Source organism: Mycena indigotica, assembly GCF_014461135.1.
Source record: "Mycena indigotica strain 171206Taipei chromosome Unknown Mind.scaff0010, whole genome shotgun sequence".
Lineage (NCBI taxonomy): Eukaryota > Fungi > Basidiomycota > Agaricomycetes > Agaricales > Mycenaceae > Mycena > Mycena indigotica.
Window position 1 is genome coordinate 3,400,538 of NW_023503009.1, and position 12,561 is coordinate 3,413,098.

A 12,561-nucleotide genomic window follows, 5' to 3' on the forward strand; every position below is an offset into this window, starting at 1 on the left:
GCGCTTAGCGACAGTCGGATTCAGGCACGAAAATCCATGATGTCCGATTTGGTAGGTGATACCAAGGCCGAGCTGGCCGTCGAAATTGGGCAGAACGGAATGGAGGTTCGTCCTGCACCAAAACTGTCCGTTCCATTCCTCAACGGCGGGTCAAATTGTTATTATTGCTAATGAAATGAAGCCCTACCTCGACAACGTGCAAAGGATGCTTTTGATGCTCCTGAATGGTGCAAGACTCGCACTGTAGGTAGTCGCCGCAATGATGGCAACGAAATATGCGGCAGCCAGAACCTGACTGGGAGCAACGAGCGCATGAAGGCGCGTAAACGGAGTCGGCTAGCCCGTCGCGGCGGATAATCTCGTCCAGGAACATTGAAGCGTGGGGCAACCAAACAGACATCGGATCGTCCTGGTAGCTCTCAGTCCTGCTTCCCGTTTCGAAAAACAATCCTTACTGAACTGGCGTAGTAGCGCCTTTTAGTTTTCTCATTTGCCGTTTGCGATCTCACGTCCTCCAAGTCGGGCTCGGTCTCGTACGATGACACCGGTCACAGCAAGGGCGCGGACGTCGTCGTCGTCAAGACCCATTGGAGTCCATCCAGCGAGCCGAGCGTCAGGCTCTTCGAGAGTTTCTGCTGCCTGGCGAGGCCGTTTTGCTTTGACTCTGTTGATGACATCGGTGAAGACGTGTGTTCCGTCAGCTGAAACGTGTATCTGTTGGTCCCCCAGGAACGTTGTCGTTGCATCCGGGACGGTGTCGTGCAGGATGTCCCCGAGAGAGTTGTCTTTTCGGCGACGACCTGGACGAAGCATGAGTAGCTGGCACAAGTCACAGGTCGCGACGTACCGGCCAATATGGCGAGACATCTGGGGCCACCAGTAGTTCCGGGAGACCAACTCCAAGGTCTTGAAGCGACCAGCGTGTCCGGCAACTCGAGTGTCGTGGCAGAGCTCGATGATGCGTCTCCGGAGGTCCTTATCCTTAGGTACGACAATCTTCCCACGAAAGTGAAGAAGACCACCGGAGACAGCCCACTCGTCGGAGCGCGAGGAGCGGGGGCCTCGAGCTTGACCTTGGACCTTTAGGAGTTGCCGGGCCGCTAGTGCGACGGGCTCCTCTAAGTCAGGCTCACCGGAAAGGGCATTGCGGATGTCATGAAGGAGTTCAGAACCAGGGCCGGAAACGGAAACACCTTCGAGAGCGCGGACATGGAAGAGTTCGGGCCGCAGAAGGACGACGTCGGAGTTGTCGGAATCGATTCCGTGGTCGGGTCTCCGAGAGAGGGCGTCAGGTCGGCCCATGTCGCGGCCGGGCTTGTGGTGCAGCGTGAAGTCGAACCGGGAGAGGTAGAGGGACCAGCGGGCCTGTCTCCGGTTGAGGTGCTGCGTCTTCCTGAAGTACTCCAGATTCTTATGGTCAGTCCAAATCTCGACGGGATGCGCGGCGCCCTCGAGGAAGTGTCTATACTCCTCGAGTGCGCGGATGATCGCTAGCATCTCCTTGTCGTGGATTTCGTAGTTGCGCTGGACATCATTTAAGCTTTTGGAATAGAATGCTACAGGGTGCCACTTCCCGTCCGGGGCGGATTGTGAAAGAACCGCCCCGTCGCATAATCAGAGCTGTCCGCCTCAAGTCGGAAAGGCCGTGCGTCGTCCGGAATCGCCAGGACCGGTTCCGAGGTGACTGCGTCCTTGATCGCTTGGAACGCGGAGGCCTCCCGTCGCCCCAAGTCCATTGCTGGTCCTTCTTGGTGAGCACAAAAAGAGGGCGCGCAAGGGTCGAGAAGTCCCGAATGAACCTGCGGTAGAAATTAGCGAACCCAAGGAACTGCTGAATGTCCTTCTTGTTTTCCGGAGTCGGCCAAGCGGAGACGCCTGCGACCTTGACGGGGTCCATTTCGACGTGGTTGTGGGAGATGATGACTCCGAGGTACTCGATTGACGATTTTTCAAAGTCGCACTTCTCCGCTCGGAGGTACAACTTGTGCTCTCGGAGTCGCCGCAAGACCTCCTGAACGATCTGCCGGTGTTTCCGGAGGTCGGAATGGGCGATCAGGATGTCGTCAAGGTAGATCATGACGTCTCCGGAGAGGATAAGGTCCTGGAAAATGTCATTCATCATCGTTTGGAACGTCGCGGGAGAGTTTGTCAGGCCGAAATACATCACCAAGGGCTCGAACAGGCCTCGGTTAGTCCGGAAAGCCGCTTTCCACTCGTCACCTTCCTTGATCCGGACGTTGTTGAAGCCCCAACGGACGCCGAGTTTGGTGAAGTAACGAGCGCCTTTGAGCCGGTTGATGAGGTCGTTGATCAGCGGAAGGGGGTACCGGTTTTTGACAGTCATCGCGTTGAGAGCACGGTAGTCCTGGACGAAGCGGAGTCCGCCGTCCTTCTTCTTGACGAAGAAGACCGGAGACGCCATCGGAGACTTGGAGGGGCGAATCCGGCCCGTCAAAAGCCCTTCCTCGATGAACGTGTCGAGCTCGCGTTGCTCGAGGGGCGAGATGGGGTACACCTTGCAGTTGGTGGGCTTAGCGTCAGGGACGAGTTCAATGGCGTGGTCCCAGGCTCTCCGCTCCGGTAGCGTGTCGAAGGACTCCTTGTTGAAGACATCCTGAAACTCCTTAGCCCAGTCCGGGATCTCGGAGGGCGGAGGGGTGGAGTTCCTGGCGAAGGCTTCGGCCAGGCGCTGTGAGACAGTACTGCCAGCGCGTATCTCCTCCGAGGGGCGGAACGAGGTGTAGAAGATGCGGTCACCATCTTCAAGCTGACCATCGTCTTCATCGTCGTCGGAGTCCGGCATCAGATCAGGCAGGGCGGAGTCGTCACCGGAGACGGAATCGTCTCCGTCGTCAGGCCCAGAGAGGTCCATGGCGCAGACCGAGGGGAACGGGCCGGAGCGGAGTTGCTTCTGGAGCAGCCGGAGTCGCCGTAGCTCAGTCCGTTCAATGCGTTCCTCCTCGCGGCAAGTGGAGCAACCGCGGGGGCACCGTGTCATCTTGACCTCCTTGGTTCCCCAATTGATTTCCGGGTTATGCTTCCGCAGCCAGGAGTACCCCAGAATAAGGTCTTGTTTACCAAGATGAGTGACGGCGAGTTGAACACGCTCGGAATGGCCTTTGTAGCGTAAGACCAAGTCCGCGATCTGGTTGATGGAGCCGGCGTCGTTCGGAGTGCCATCAACGTTAAAGACCGGAATCGGTTGCGCCAGGGTGCGGACCGGAATGCCATTCCGAGCGACATAGTTCGTGTCGATAAAGTCGGAGGTGGCACCACAGTCAACCAGGCCAGAGAGCGAGAGCTTAAGCGCGCTGGTAGTGGACTCTAGCTCCAACATGGGAGGTGGAGGGAGTTCACTCCAGGGGAAGCAGCGACAGTGTACTGCTTGGGCAATTTCTTTTCCCAGGCAGTGAGGCGGCGAAGGACGATGACCGGAGTCGCGGGCGGAGTCGGAGACGGAGTCGAAACGGGGGCGGGGGAGGGTATGTCTTTCGTTTCAGGCTCGTTGTAGGGCAAAGGAATTGATTCGTCATACAAACAAGCGAAACGATTTACGGACGCGAACGAGGGCACACCAGTCACTCGTCGCGGGGGACAAAATCCTCTCCGGCCATCAACTCCGCGGCTGTTTCCGGCAGCACAGCTGTGTCCGAGTAGCGGGCGATCAACTCCGCTAACATCTCGTCACCGAGTTGTTGGATCACCTCGTCGAGGATGTCCATTGAGCGGACATCCGGGGAGGGGGCAATCTCGGGCGAGATGGTTTGGGTCGCCGCACCTGAAGCAGGCGCGACGAGGGGCACCCCGAGCCCTAGTGCAATCCAACTCCATGGGGACGGGAGCTGGAGGCGCCGGAGCGGGGGCGCGGGCCGCAGGTGGCACGACCGGAGCCACCGGGCGGAAGGGAGCCGGAGCCGGGACACGGTTGACCGGAAACGGAGTCCGAATCAAACCGCCAGGCGTCTTGGGGGCGGCTGACTTGATCAGCTTGGCCCGGACCAGGGCCTCGTATTGACGGAAGGCCCGGGTGCGCCAGCTAAGATAGTCCCGGAGGTCCGGGGGGTCATTCGAGGACGTGATTCCGTTGTTGATCAGGGGATCAAGTCCGTGGCGGAACTTGGTCACCTTGACCAACGTGTCTTCGAATCCGGCGAGGTCCATCAGGTCCTCGAAGTCGTCGGTGTACTGGTAGACATCCTTGGTGCCCATGTGATAGGCGGAAGTCTCCAGTTTGGAGAGAGCGTGATCTTGCTCATTCTCCTCGACGAACCAGAGTCGAAACTCGGAAACGAACGAGCCCCAGGACGGAAACGGAAACGGGGCTTTGCTTCCGTGGCGCTCCGCCCATTGCTGAGCAGGTCCTTCTGCCATAAACGACATGGCATAGCGGACGGCCTTTTCCTCGCTCGCCTCTCCATTGACCACGAAGGCCTCAGGGGCAAGGCGGGCATAAGTGCGGACCGCGTAGAGGAACGCGCGGCCGTGTTTCCGATCGCCGTTAAAGGTGAACGGGGGGTTTGGTCGTAAAACCAATTTTGAGGCGAGGTTGATGTCGCCAAAGAGGGCCTCGGAATCGCCCTGAACCGGAGTCGGAGTCGGAATCGACGTCTCCGGTGGTGGTGTTTGGGGTCCGCCAGCAGTATTAGCGGCGGCAGCGGCAGCGGAAGCCTGGGTGGTGAGGAGAGTAAGGGCCTCAGTTAGGCGGTCGATTTTCGCCTCGAGTGCATCCAGCCGAGTGTCAGCGTCAGGAGTAGCTCCGGAAGGCATGACAGGTGCGGGGACGACAGGAGTGGCAGAGGAGGAGGGGACAAGTGGCAGGGGCGGTGGCGAGGGCGGAGTGGACTCGGACTCCGAGCCTGAGTCAGCGCCGAACCTGGCAATCTTGTCCGGTTGATCCCGTAGAGAGTTTCTTCTGCTGTAAGGGCAACCCCGGAGGCCTGAGATCAAGGTCCTAGCAGGGGAGGATCCAAAGAGTGAATAGAAGTAAGCAAATACAAGTGAGGCTGACCTAGCAGGGGAGGATCCAAAGAGAAGAAACTCTAAGGGTCCGCCTGCTAGGTAGCGGAACTATATACTGCGCTCTTGACGCGCCAAGGTTGATCGTTGCTCCGTGCAGTATGCCTGCGCCATGTCGCAGGCCAGGTCCCAGGGGGATCGCCAGGCGGGGGGCGGCGATGCGCCTGACGGAGGCGGTGATGCGATCACCGGAGTCGGAACCGGAGTCGGACCGGAATCGGGATCGTCTCCGAGGGGCCGAAAGGGAGGTTCCCCTGACAGTGTGCGACTTATTCATAATTATCAACTGCATTTTTAAGAATTTTGTCACAGGTGTCATGCTTATACCATGTGACATTGTGACCAAGACAATAAAATCTGGCCTTGTTATATAGTATACTTTCAAGTTGTTGCTTAAGTAGAGAAAGTGTGACTATTATCACTATTTATGTCATATTTGCCAATTTAGGAAACTACCTTAGATCACAGTGGATTATTGCAGCATTAGCAGCGTAGAAGGGACTTAGCGTTGAGGGACTTGAGAACTTAGAGATGTTGCAGAATTATTGGGGTATTTATTGCAGCATAGGGCATTTGGAGTCATCCCTTCATATTAGAATGTGCAGCCCAGCGGGCCGTTCATTCTAATATGAAAGGATAAGTGGAATTGGTAGGTGCTGGAAATTGGAATGAACAAGTTGTCGAAGACGTGGCTCCAAGGACCATGGCCAAGATCGTGGCAGAGGCCCGCTATTTCTACACAATTCACGTCCCTCGTGTCGATTCCGAGTGACACCTGCTGTCTCTGGAGATGTTCGACCATCGAACGCGCTAAATGAGCGACACCTTCAACAAAAGTCAATCGCTGAGCTCCTGCTGGTCGGTTAGCTTTTCCTGCTGAGCTGACTCGAAGCCCGTTGTTACACACCCAAGTAGTGCTCAAATCTGTTGTGGGAGGCCCCAGACCAGACATAGTAGGACGTGCCCAGCTGCTTGACGTTTTGCAGCCGCTGGAATTCCGGGCTAGGGCGATGGTCAACACTTGAAAAAGCTTCATGGTCGAGGCGTACGTGTCAATTATGGAACTGATTAATGGGGATATGGCAACTAGGCGATTGATTGAGAGGATTGGCGGTCAAGAACTCGACAGAACCCAACTATGTATAGTCATAGATCTGATCCTTGATTTGGCAACCAGGGTCAGGCTCCTCTTCGTATTCCCTGGCTGGCTGGAGGATCCTCGTGGTTTGAGATGAAAGGAGAGAAAGCGGTGCAGCGATTACATCAGCCGACCGATTACTGTACTAGATGGGCTCAATACTGGTGTTGTTGGTAGCCAAAAGAGGAAAAAAAGAGAAAGAAAGAGAAAAAGAGAGCTCACCTAGGAATTGCATATGTCCTACCATACATCTCAGATCTGCTATACAATAATGGAAATTTGCTGTTCCAAATGTTTATAATTTTTTTCTCGCGCCTGCGGCGCTTGAACCTGCCACCTGAGATACCTGTACTGTCGGCTAAATTTCCTTTTTAGTATTTTCTCTCCGGGTGTGAGCATTCACCGGCCACGGTTCTCGTGACTGATCCAGATACTGGATCCAAAAACGGTTTATTTTTGTTACTGATAGTGCCGTGATGTGTTCCCAGTGATTGTCAACTTACTGTCAGGGGAACCCCCGCTTCGGCCTCCTTCGGACCCTCCGAACGCATCCGAGGCGCATCCGACCGGCGCCCCCTCGGACCCTCCGACCCGCCCCGACCATCGCCCACGGCCTCCTTCGCCCGCACAATCACCGATCCGTCAAGGCCCTCGCAACAATCACCTTGGGACACGGCCTGCGACGCCGCACAGGCCTTCTGCGCTCTACGTCGGCAGTTACGGACGACCAGTATATAGTTGGCGCCCTAGCAGGCGGACCCTTAGAGTTTCTTCTCTTTGGATCCTCCCCTGCTAGGTCAGCCTCCTTTGTATTTTGCTGACCTTTATTCACTCCTTTGGATCCTCCCCTGCTAGGACCTTGATCTCAGGCCTCCGGGTTGCCCTTACACTAACATGCAGTATTGTCAGACTGCGGGTCGGGCCGTGCAAGGACTTCTCCTAAGAACGCGCGCCCGGAACAGAACAGACGGATAGTCGGGCCTGCAAGTATGGCGGCGGGGTAGATCGTAACCAAAAGGGCCCGTGAACTCGGTCCCTTGCCGTAGTCGGTGGTCGAAGGTTCGAATCGGGCTCCTACTGGGGCGCATGTTCCCCGTCGTCACGTGCTGCGTGTTACGGGCCCGCAATGGCCCGACACCAGCGCCGGAGCGGACGGGCCGGGTCTTATCCGTGACAAGTATGAGCTTAAAATGAATATATCAAAAAGAGAATCTTTTTATAGCTCTATTTGCACAATAAAAAATCGTCCCAAATTCACCTGCTTATATGAGAAATAAGTGCTATCAATACCAGATCAGTAGCTGATTAGATACAAAAAAGCCCCTGTTTTCTTCCTCTATTATCAAGCCAACACAGACTCAGTTTTTGTTACTCCGCTTTAAACACCCTTCTTTGGCCTAGCTTTTGTATCAAAATGGGGATCAAAAAATATTCACTTATATGATACAGCCCTGATATGATACATATCATTGAAAAAAAAATTGCTGTAACCATTTCTGCTATGTATTTAAATCATTATGACTGTTTGGCTGGATCATTAGGTAAGGTTCGGCCTCTGCTGCCTGCAGCCTTATCCTCCCTCATTTTCACTATCTGCAGTATCTACCAGCAACACGAGTATCTAGCCACAATTTACAATTTTGCAAGTAGCTGTAGTGTGACATGAATGCGCAATGTAATGGCGCATTCATGTCACACTTTCAGGTCACCGCTGGTCACCGTCATCGCCGCAGGCTATTCTTCGGGCAAGCCCGTGCTGCCAACTTGCCTCTTCGACCATGGCATCCCGCAAAAAGAAGAGCGGTCCCACTCTACAGCAGGCTTTCGACTCAATTAGAGGTTCGTTCATTGGCCAAGCTTCATGCTCAGCTCAAGTAAAACTTGCTACTAGATCTCCTTATAGCCACGAAGCCTCGTATTGACAATGCCGACTCAGCCGCGCGGCCGATGCTTATCGAGAACCTCCGCCAAATAGGTTCCCTGGCCGAATCTTTCGCGGAACAACGAGGGCAAAATGCGTCCGGGTGGATCCACTTAGCAGACGAACTTGACCAGGAAGGTGCGTGTGCTATAAGCTGCAGAATCAGGCAAAGCACTTACATATTCCTCACAGGCGTCAATCTTTGGAATATCTCCGGTTTAGTCCAAAAATCACCCACATCGACGGCGAGTGGGAGTGGGAGAATGAGCTTAGTGGCTGCGTGTATGTCCCGAGTTACTTCCACTCGCGCTGATATCCTCTTGCAGTGCGGCTAGCAGGTTTCCGTTTGATTGAGACTGGCTTGGAGTTGAAGCCGGAAATCGAGAGTGTGTCTGCCTCCGAGCGTTCAACCATTCTAATCTTTCTTAGACCTAATTCATATTCTCCAATTGGCCAGCAAGACCGGCTCGACCTTGTCAGGTACGGCAGCTGCCCGTCATGGACAGGAAATGAACAGGCCTCACAGAAGCGGGAAGCGGAGAGGTTACAAGTGTGCTTTCGAGTGCGGCGCGGGTGAGCCTTTCTTCTTCTGGTGATGCTGTTCGGATTCATAGTCCTATGTTGCAGTACGAAGAACTCCTTCGAAATGCAGAAGACCCTGACAGCACTCACCATGTCGACCGCGTCTGCGCAACATTAGTGTACCTTGCAGCTAGGATGGAAGCGGTGAGTGTCTGAAGCAAAACCATTATCAATGTCGTTCACACGCTGCTCAATCCAGGCTTGGAAGGAGGGAAACCAGAGTGTGGCGTCGTTCATGGCGCAGAAGATCACGGGTAAAAGGCAGAGTAAGCGGAAGCTACGAATGCTGACTGCCCAACAGATGACGAACAGCGGCTGTCGGTACTCCCGTCTCCCGATGTGAGCGTGGACAGAACGATGGTATTACTACTTCATTCTGACTAGAACGATAGCAAGAACGTTTAGCGTGCAAATTCCACGAAATCGGCAAAGCGATATTGAAGACTCACATTGGTAGTGCTGGCAGCGATGGAGACGATTCGGGGGCTGTTGACGCAGTGGCTTGGCTCCAGAAAGCCTTCTCGATAGCTGAGAGAATAGGTGCAGAAGAAACGAGTGGATCGAAGGCCTCACTCAGGGCACGTTTTCGCTTCGTCCGTCATTTGATTTCTAATGCATTTCACAGATCACCATCCTCCGGACCATGGGTATGCTGCGCGACAACTACTCGCTCTAGACGTGACTAACGGTTTGCAGCAAGGGCCTACTTCATTACGGGATCGTACGACCGAGCTGAGGCCGTGCTCGATGAACTCATCCCGGCTGTCGATGCGCTGGCGGACTCTCGGAGTGTGAGTAGCAGTTGTGTGATAATCTCGGTACTTAGGTTAGTTACAGGGTCGTTCAGAGCATCAAGAGTTGAGATGGCTTCGATTAGCTGTCGTCAAAAAGCGGAAAGCTAGCGACACAACCCTGTTGGACGGTCTGTTTTTCCACTTTCGTCCGCCTTATACTTGGATCGACTAGTTTCTTTAGCCTTCAAATCCATTATTGACCATATGACGTTTTCGGAGTCTAATATTACCGAGTAAGCTCCTTCCTCTTTCTTTGTTATCATGGTGCGATTTGGGCTTCCTCCTCAGTATTTTGCAAGATCTTCGAACCTTGAACCATCAGCATCATGGGTCAGTTAGTTCTGCAACACTTACTCACTCGTCCTCAACCTGTGGAAGTGTTATAGTCGCGCAAGTCCATCTTTACTGCTTACAACAAGCCCTGCGATGGGATGATACTACCGAGGGTGTTAATCGCTTACTTCTGTCATTAATAGTGCACTGTTCCAAGGACGAAGATCATCAACGAGCAATGGAGACTATGGAGTCTGTGCTAACGAGTAATGCCTCCGAATAGCACGTTACTTCCGCTCTCACAGTGCCTAGCCGCGCATGCAACCGATTTTAAGCTTCTCGATGTTCCATCAACGGCATGCCTTACGGTGCGTAAATTTGGCTAGCTTCGACCCGTTTTTGAGCTGTTACCCCAGCTCCTCTGGCAATACGGCGACCGACACTTTGCCGCTAAACGGTTCGGTCCCGCCGCGGATTGGTTTCTCATTGGCACCCACGCACTCTTCCAAACGTCATGTCCAGCCAGCGCGGCAAAATGCTTTCGCAAAGCAGCACTCTGTCACATTGAGCACAAGGAACATGCCAGGGCAGCTGCAGTCATCCGCAAATGTCCGGTGGGTCTTGGTCATGGCGAAGCATCGACACATTACCTGCTGTTCATTGCGGCAGTTCATCAGGGTATCGTTTTTCAATATTTTTCCCGCAAGAGGCTCATTGGCTTCGTCCAGGCTTGGAAGATGAAGGTATGGATTTAACTTAGGTTTGTCATTACATTGACTAATTACCGTAAGCCATTCGGGCCGTTCGCGAAATGGTCAAAGCTGTGGACTTTGATCGCAAGATGCTACTACTCGCGACGCAGATCTCGCATGAATCCGAAATGAAGACGGTGCTAATAACAGTCCTCGAGGCGCTGCTGAAAACACTCAAGGTCGAGAAGAACAATGGTGGCGAGACGGTGGTGGAGGCGATGGCGCTAGTCCGATGTATCATACGGCTGGTGGGGAAGTTGTTGGCCGAGCCAACTGCAAACAAGTCAGTGGTGTTTCCGCGGCGGTCTATTATCGATGAGACTAACCTCGGTCTGGCACAGACCACGCCTCATGGAAACCTTAATATCCCACTTCCAAACCGGTATGTTATTTCCCACCGAGACTCTCATTCAATCTCACATCTATCAAGCCAGAGTTCTCGCTCAAGACGCATTGACGGAAAAGGCAATTTCGCTCGTCATCAAGGATGTCTCGTGGCTATGGCGGATGGCTTACAACTGCGCGGTTCAATGTTGTGCCGAATGGGAGGAGGGCAACCACGAGCGGGTGTCAGAGCTCTTCGAAGTTGCCAGAGATCTTCTGGCAACGTATTGTGAAGCAGCATTGGATGTTCCCGCTGACGTTTCCAATTACATGCATCTCATCAACGCGACTTTCTCCGGCGTGTCTGGCCGTGGTGCGTGATCCCGATCACTCCTTCCATCTTTACTCATTCCCGTCAAGTCTTTGCCGCTCGTTTATCCGCCACCGACGGCACCATCGATGTTTGTAATACCTTCCCTCTTTAACCTCACCAGTCAAACTCTATCTAGGCTAACCGTCTCCGCGAGAATGCGGCTCGAGTTTCAGCTGCCAAGACATCCATCTCAGCGATCGTCAACAAGAACCTCCTGACTGAGCGGCAAGACATCACCCGCGCTGAATATTTTCTCCACGTTCTCCGTGTGTTCGAGGCGGAGATTTGGACTCAGTTGAAGGAGTGGCAACATCTATCACGCATTGTTGTCGTTGGTGACTCCTAATTTGTTCTCGATGTCGCTCTGATTGTGCCAGGATGTTGTCGATTCTGGCCCGCTTGCTGTTGGGACTTACGAGGCAATCGCAGACATCTTGGTATACCCCATTTTTGTCGACGAATCTAACTGATAATCATTACAGTGGGCCGAATCTGATTGCCCAATTGACGGTGCGCTTGATATTTGCACGGTCTAGATCTGACAGCTGAAGTTGTCTAGTTCTTCTTGTTGGACTGGAGGTTAGCATTATGGCTTTCTTTAGCTATTGCTAATGTTACCCCAGGCTATTCTTCGTGCAAGTCTTGATCACAGCTCTCTGTCGGTCGAGAAGTTCTCCCGCTGGCTGCGCGCCGTGTGCACCATAATGCTCGCGCGGAACTCCTCGCAGGATCGCGTCAAAGCGATTGTGTTTGTTGAACAAGCTGTCACTGTCATCGCGGACCACCACCAAGATGACCAGGTTTGTGTCTGTCCGGCGATGCCTCCCTAGAAAATGAGCTTCATATAGGCATACCCGATCGACGAGCGGAACTGGCTCCTCGGGACGGCGTACAACACGGGCTTTGAGTGTCTTGAGTGAGTTTCAAACGGCTTCGTTACGTTGTTGCTCTAACTCCGCTCGTCCAGGGGATCGATGCTGGACGAAGCAAAACGCTGGTTCGAAACAGCTGCCCTCCTGTGCAAGTTTGTCCCTGGCGGCGAAGAGCGGGCGGAGAAGGTCAGTCCGACTGTATGCGCCTCAGTTCAGTACCCACTTCTGGTCCCAGATTGTTGAAACTTTCACGCATCTCTTGGCGCACTATCACTCCAATGCAGCTTAGAACTTGCTTGATACCTCCGAAACCAGCTCTCTACCAAGTCCCGGTATTTTACCTGCTGCTGCTAACTAACGTAGCACTTTCTTAAATTTCTTGTACTTGAGCGAAAACTGGTCTCCCTACATACTAGTATAGCATACGTCCTGTGTATATTCAACTTCAAATGCGAGTGCAGCGACAATATACTTCGCATGTCCGTCTACCTCAAGTTCAAGTCTGGATCACACTGA

The 12,561-nt window shown here is 53.7% G+C and overlaps 1 protein-coding gene across 1 annotated transcript; it reads left to right on the plus strand.

Annotated features, from left to right (window-relative positions):
• Positions 1-7,932: 7,932 nt before the first annotated feature.
• MIND_01147800 (uncharacterized protein) lies at positions 7,933-12,334 on the plus strand (the record flags this gene model as incomplete). The annotated part of the gene is made up of 29 exons (XM_037368009.1): positions 7,933-7,993; positions 8,046-8,213; positions 8,268-8,357; positions 8,402-8,461; positions 8,505-8,555; positions 8,602-8,801; positions 8,857-8,911; positions 8,959-8,996; positions 9,050-9,250; positions 9,283-9,304; positions 9,354-9,448; positions 9,495-9,579; positions 9,633-9,684; positions 9,740-9,781; positions 9,830-9,990; positions 10,037-10,092; positions 10,141-10,402; positions 10,453-10,467; positions 10,516-10,858; positions 10,911-11,173; positions 11,221-11,261; positions 11,310-11,504; positions 11,551-11,610; positions 11,656-11,683; positions 11,733-11,752; positions 11,797-11,973; positions 12,022-12,089; positions 12,141-12,231; positions 12,281-12,334. The coding sequence occupies 29 exons, from the start codon at positions 7,933-7,935 to the stop codon at positions 12,332-12,334; spliced, it is 3,054 nt and encodes a 1,017-aa protein (XP_037215841.1).
• Positions 12,335-12,561: the final 227 nt, after the last annotated feature.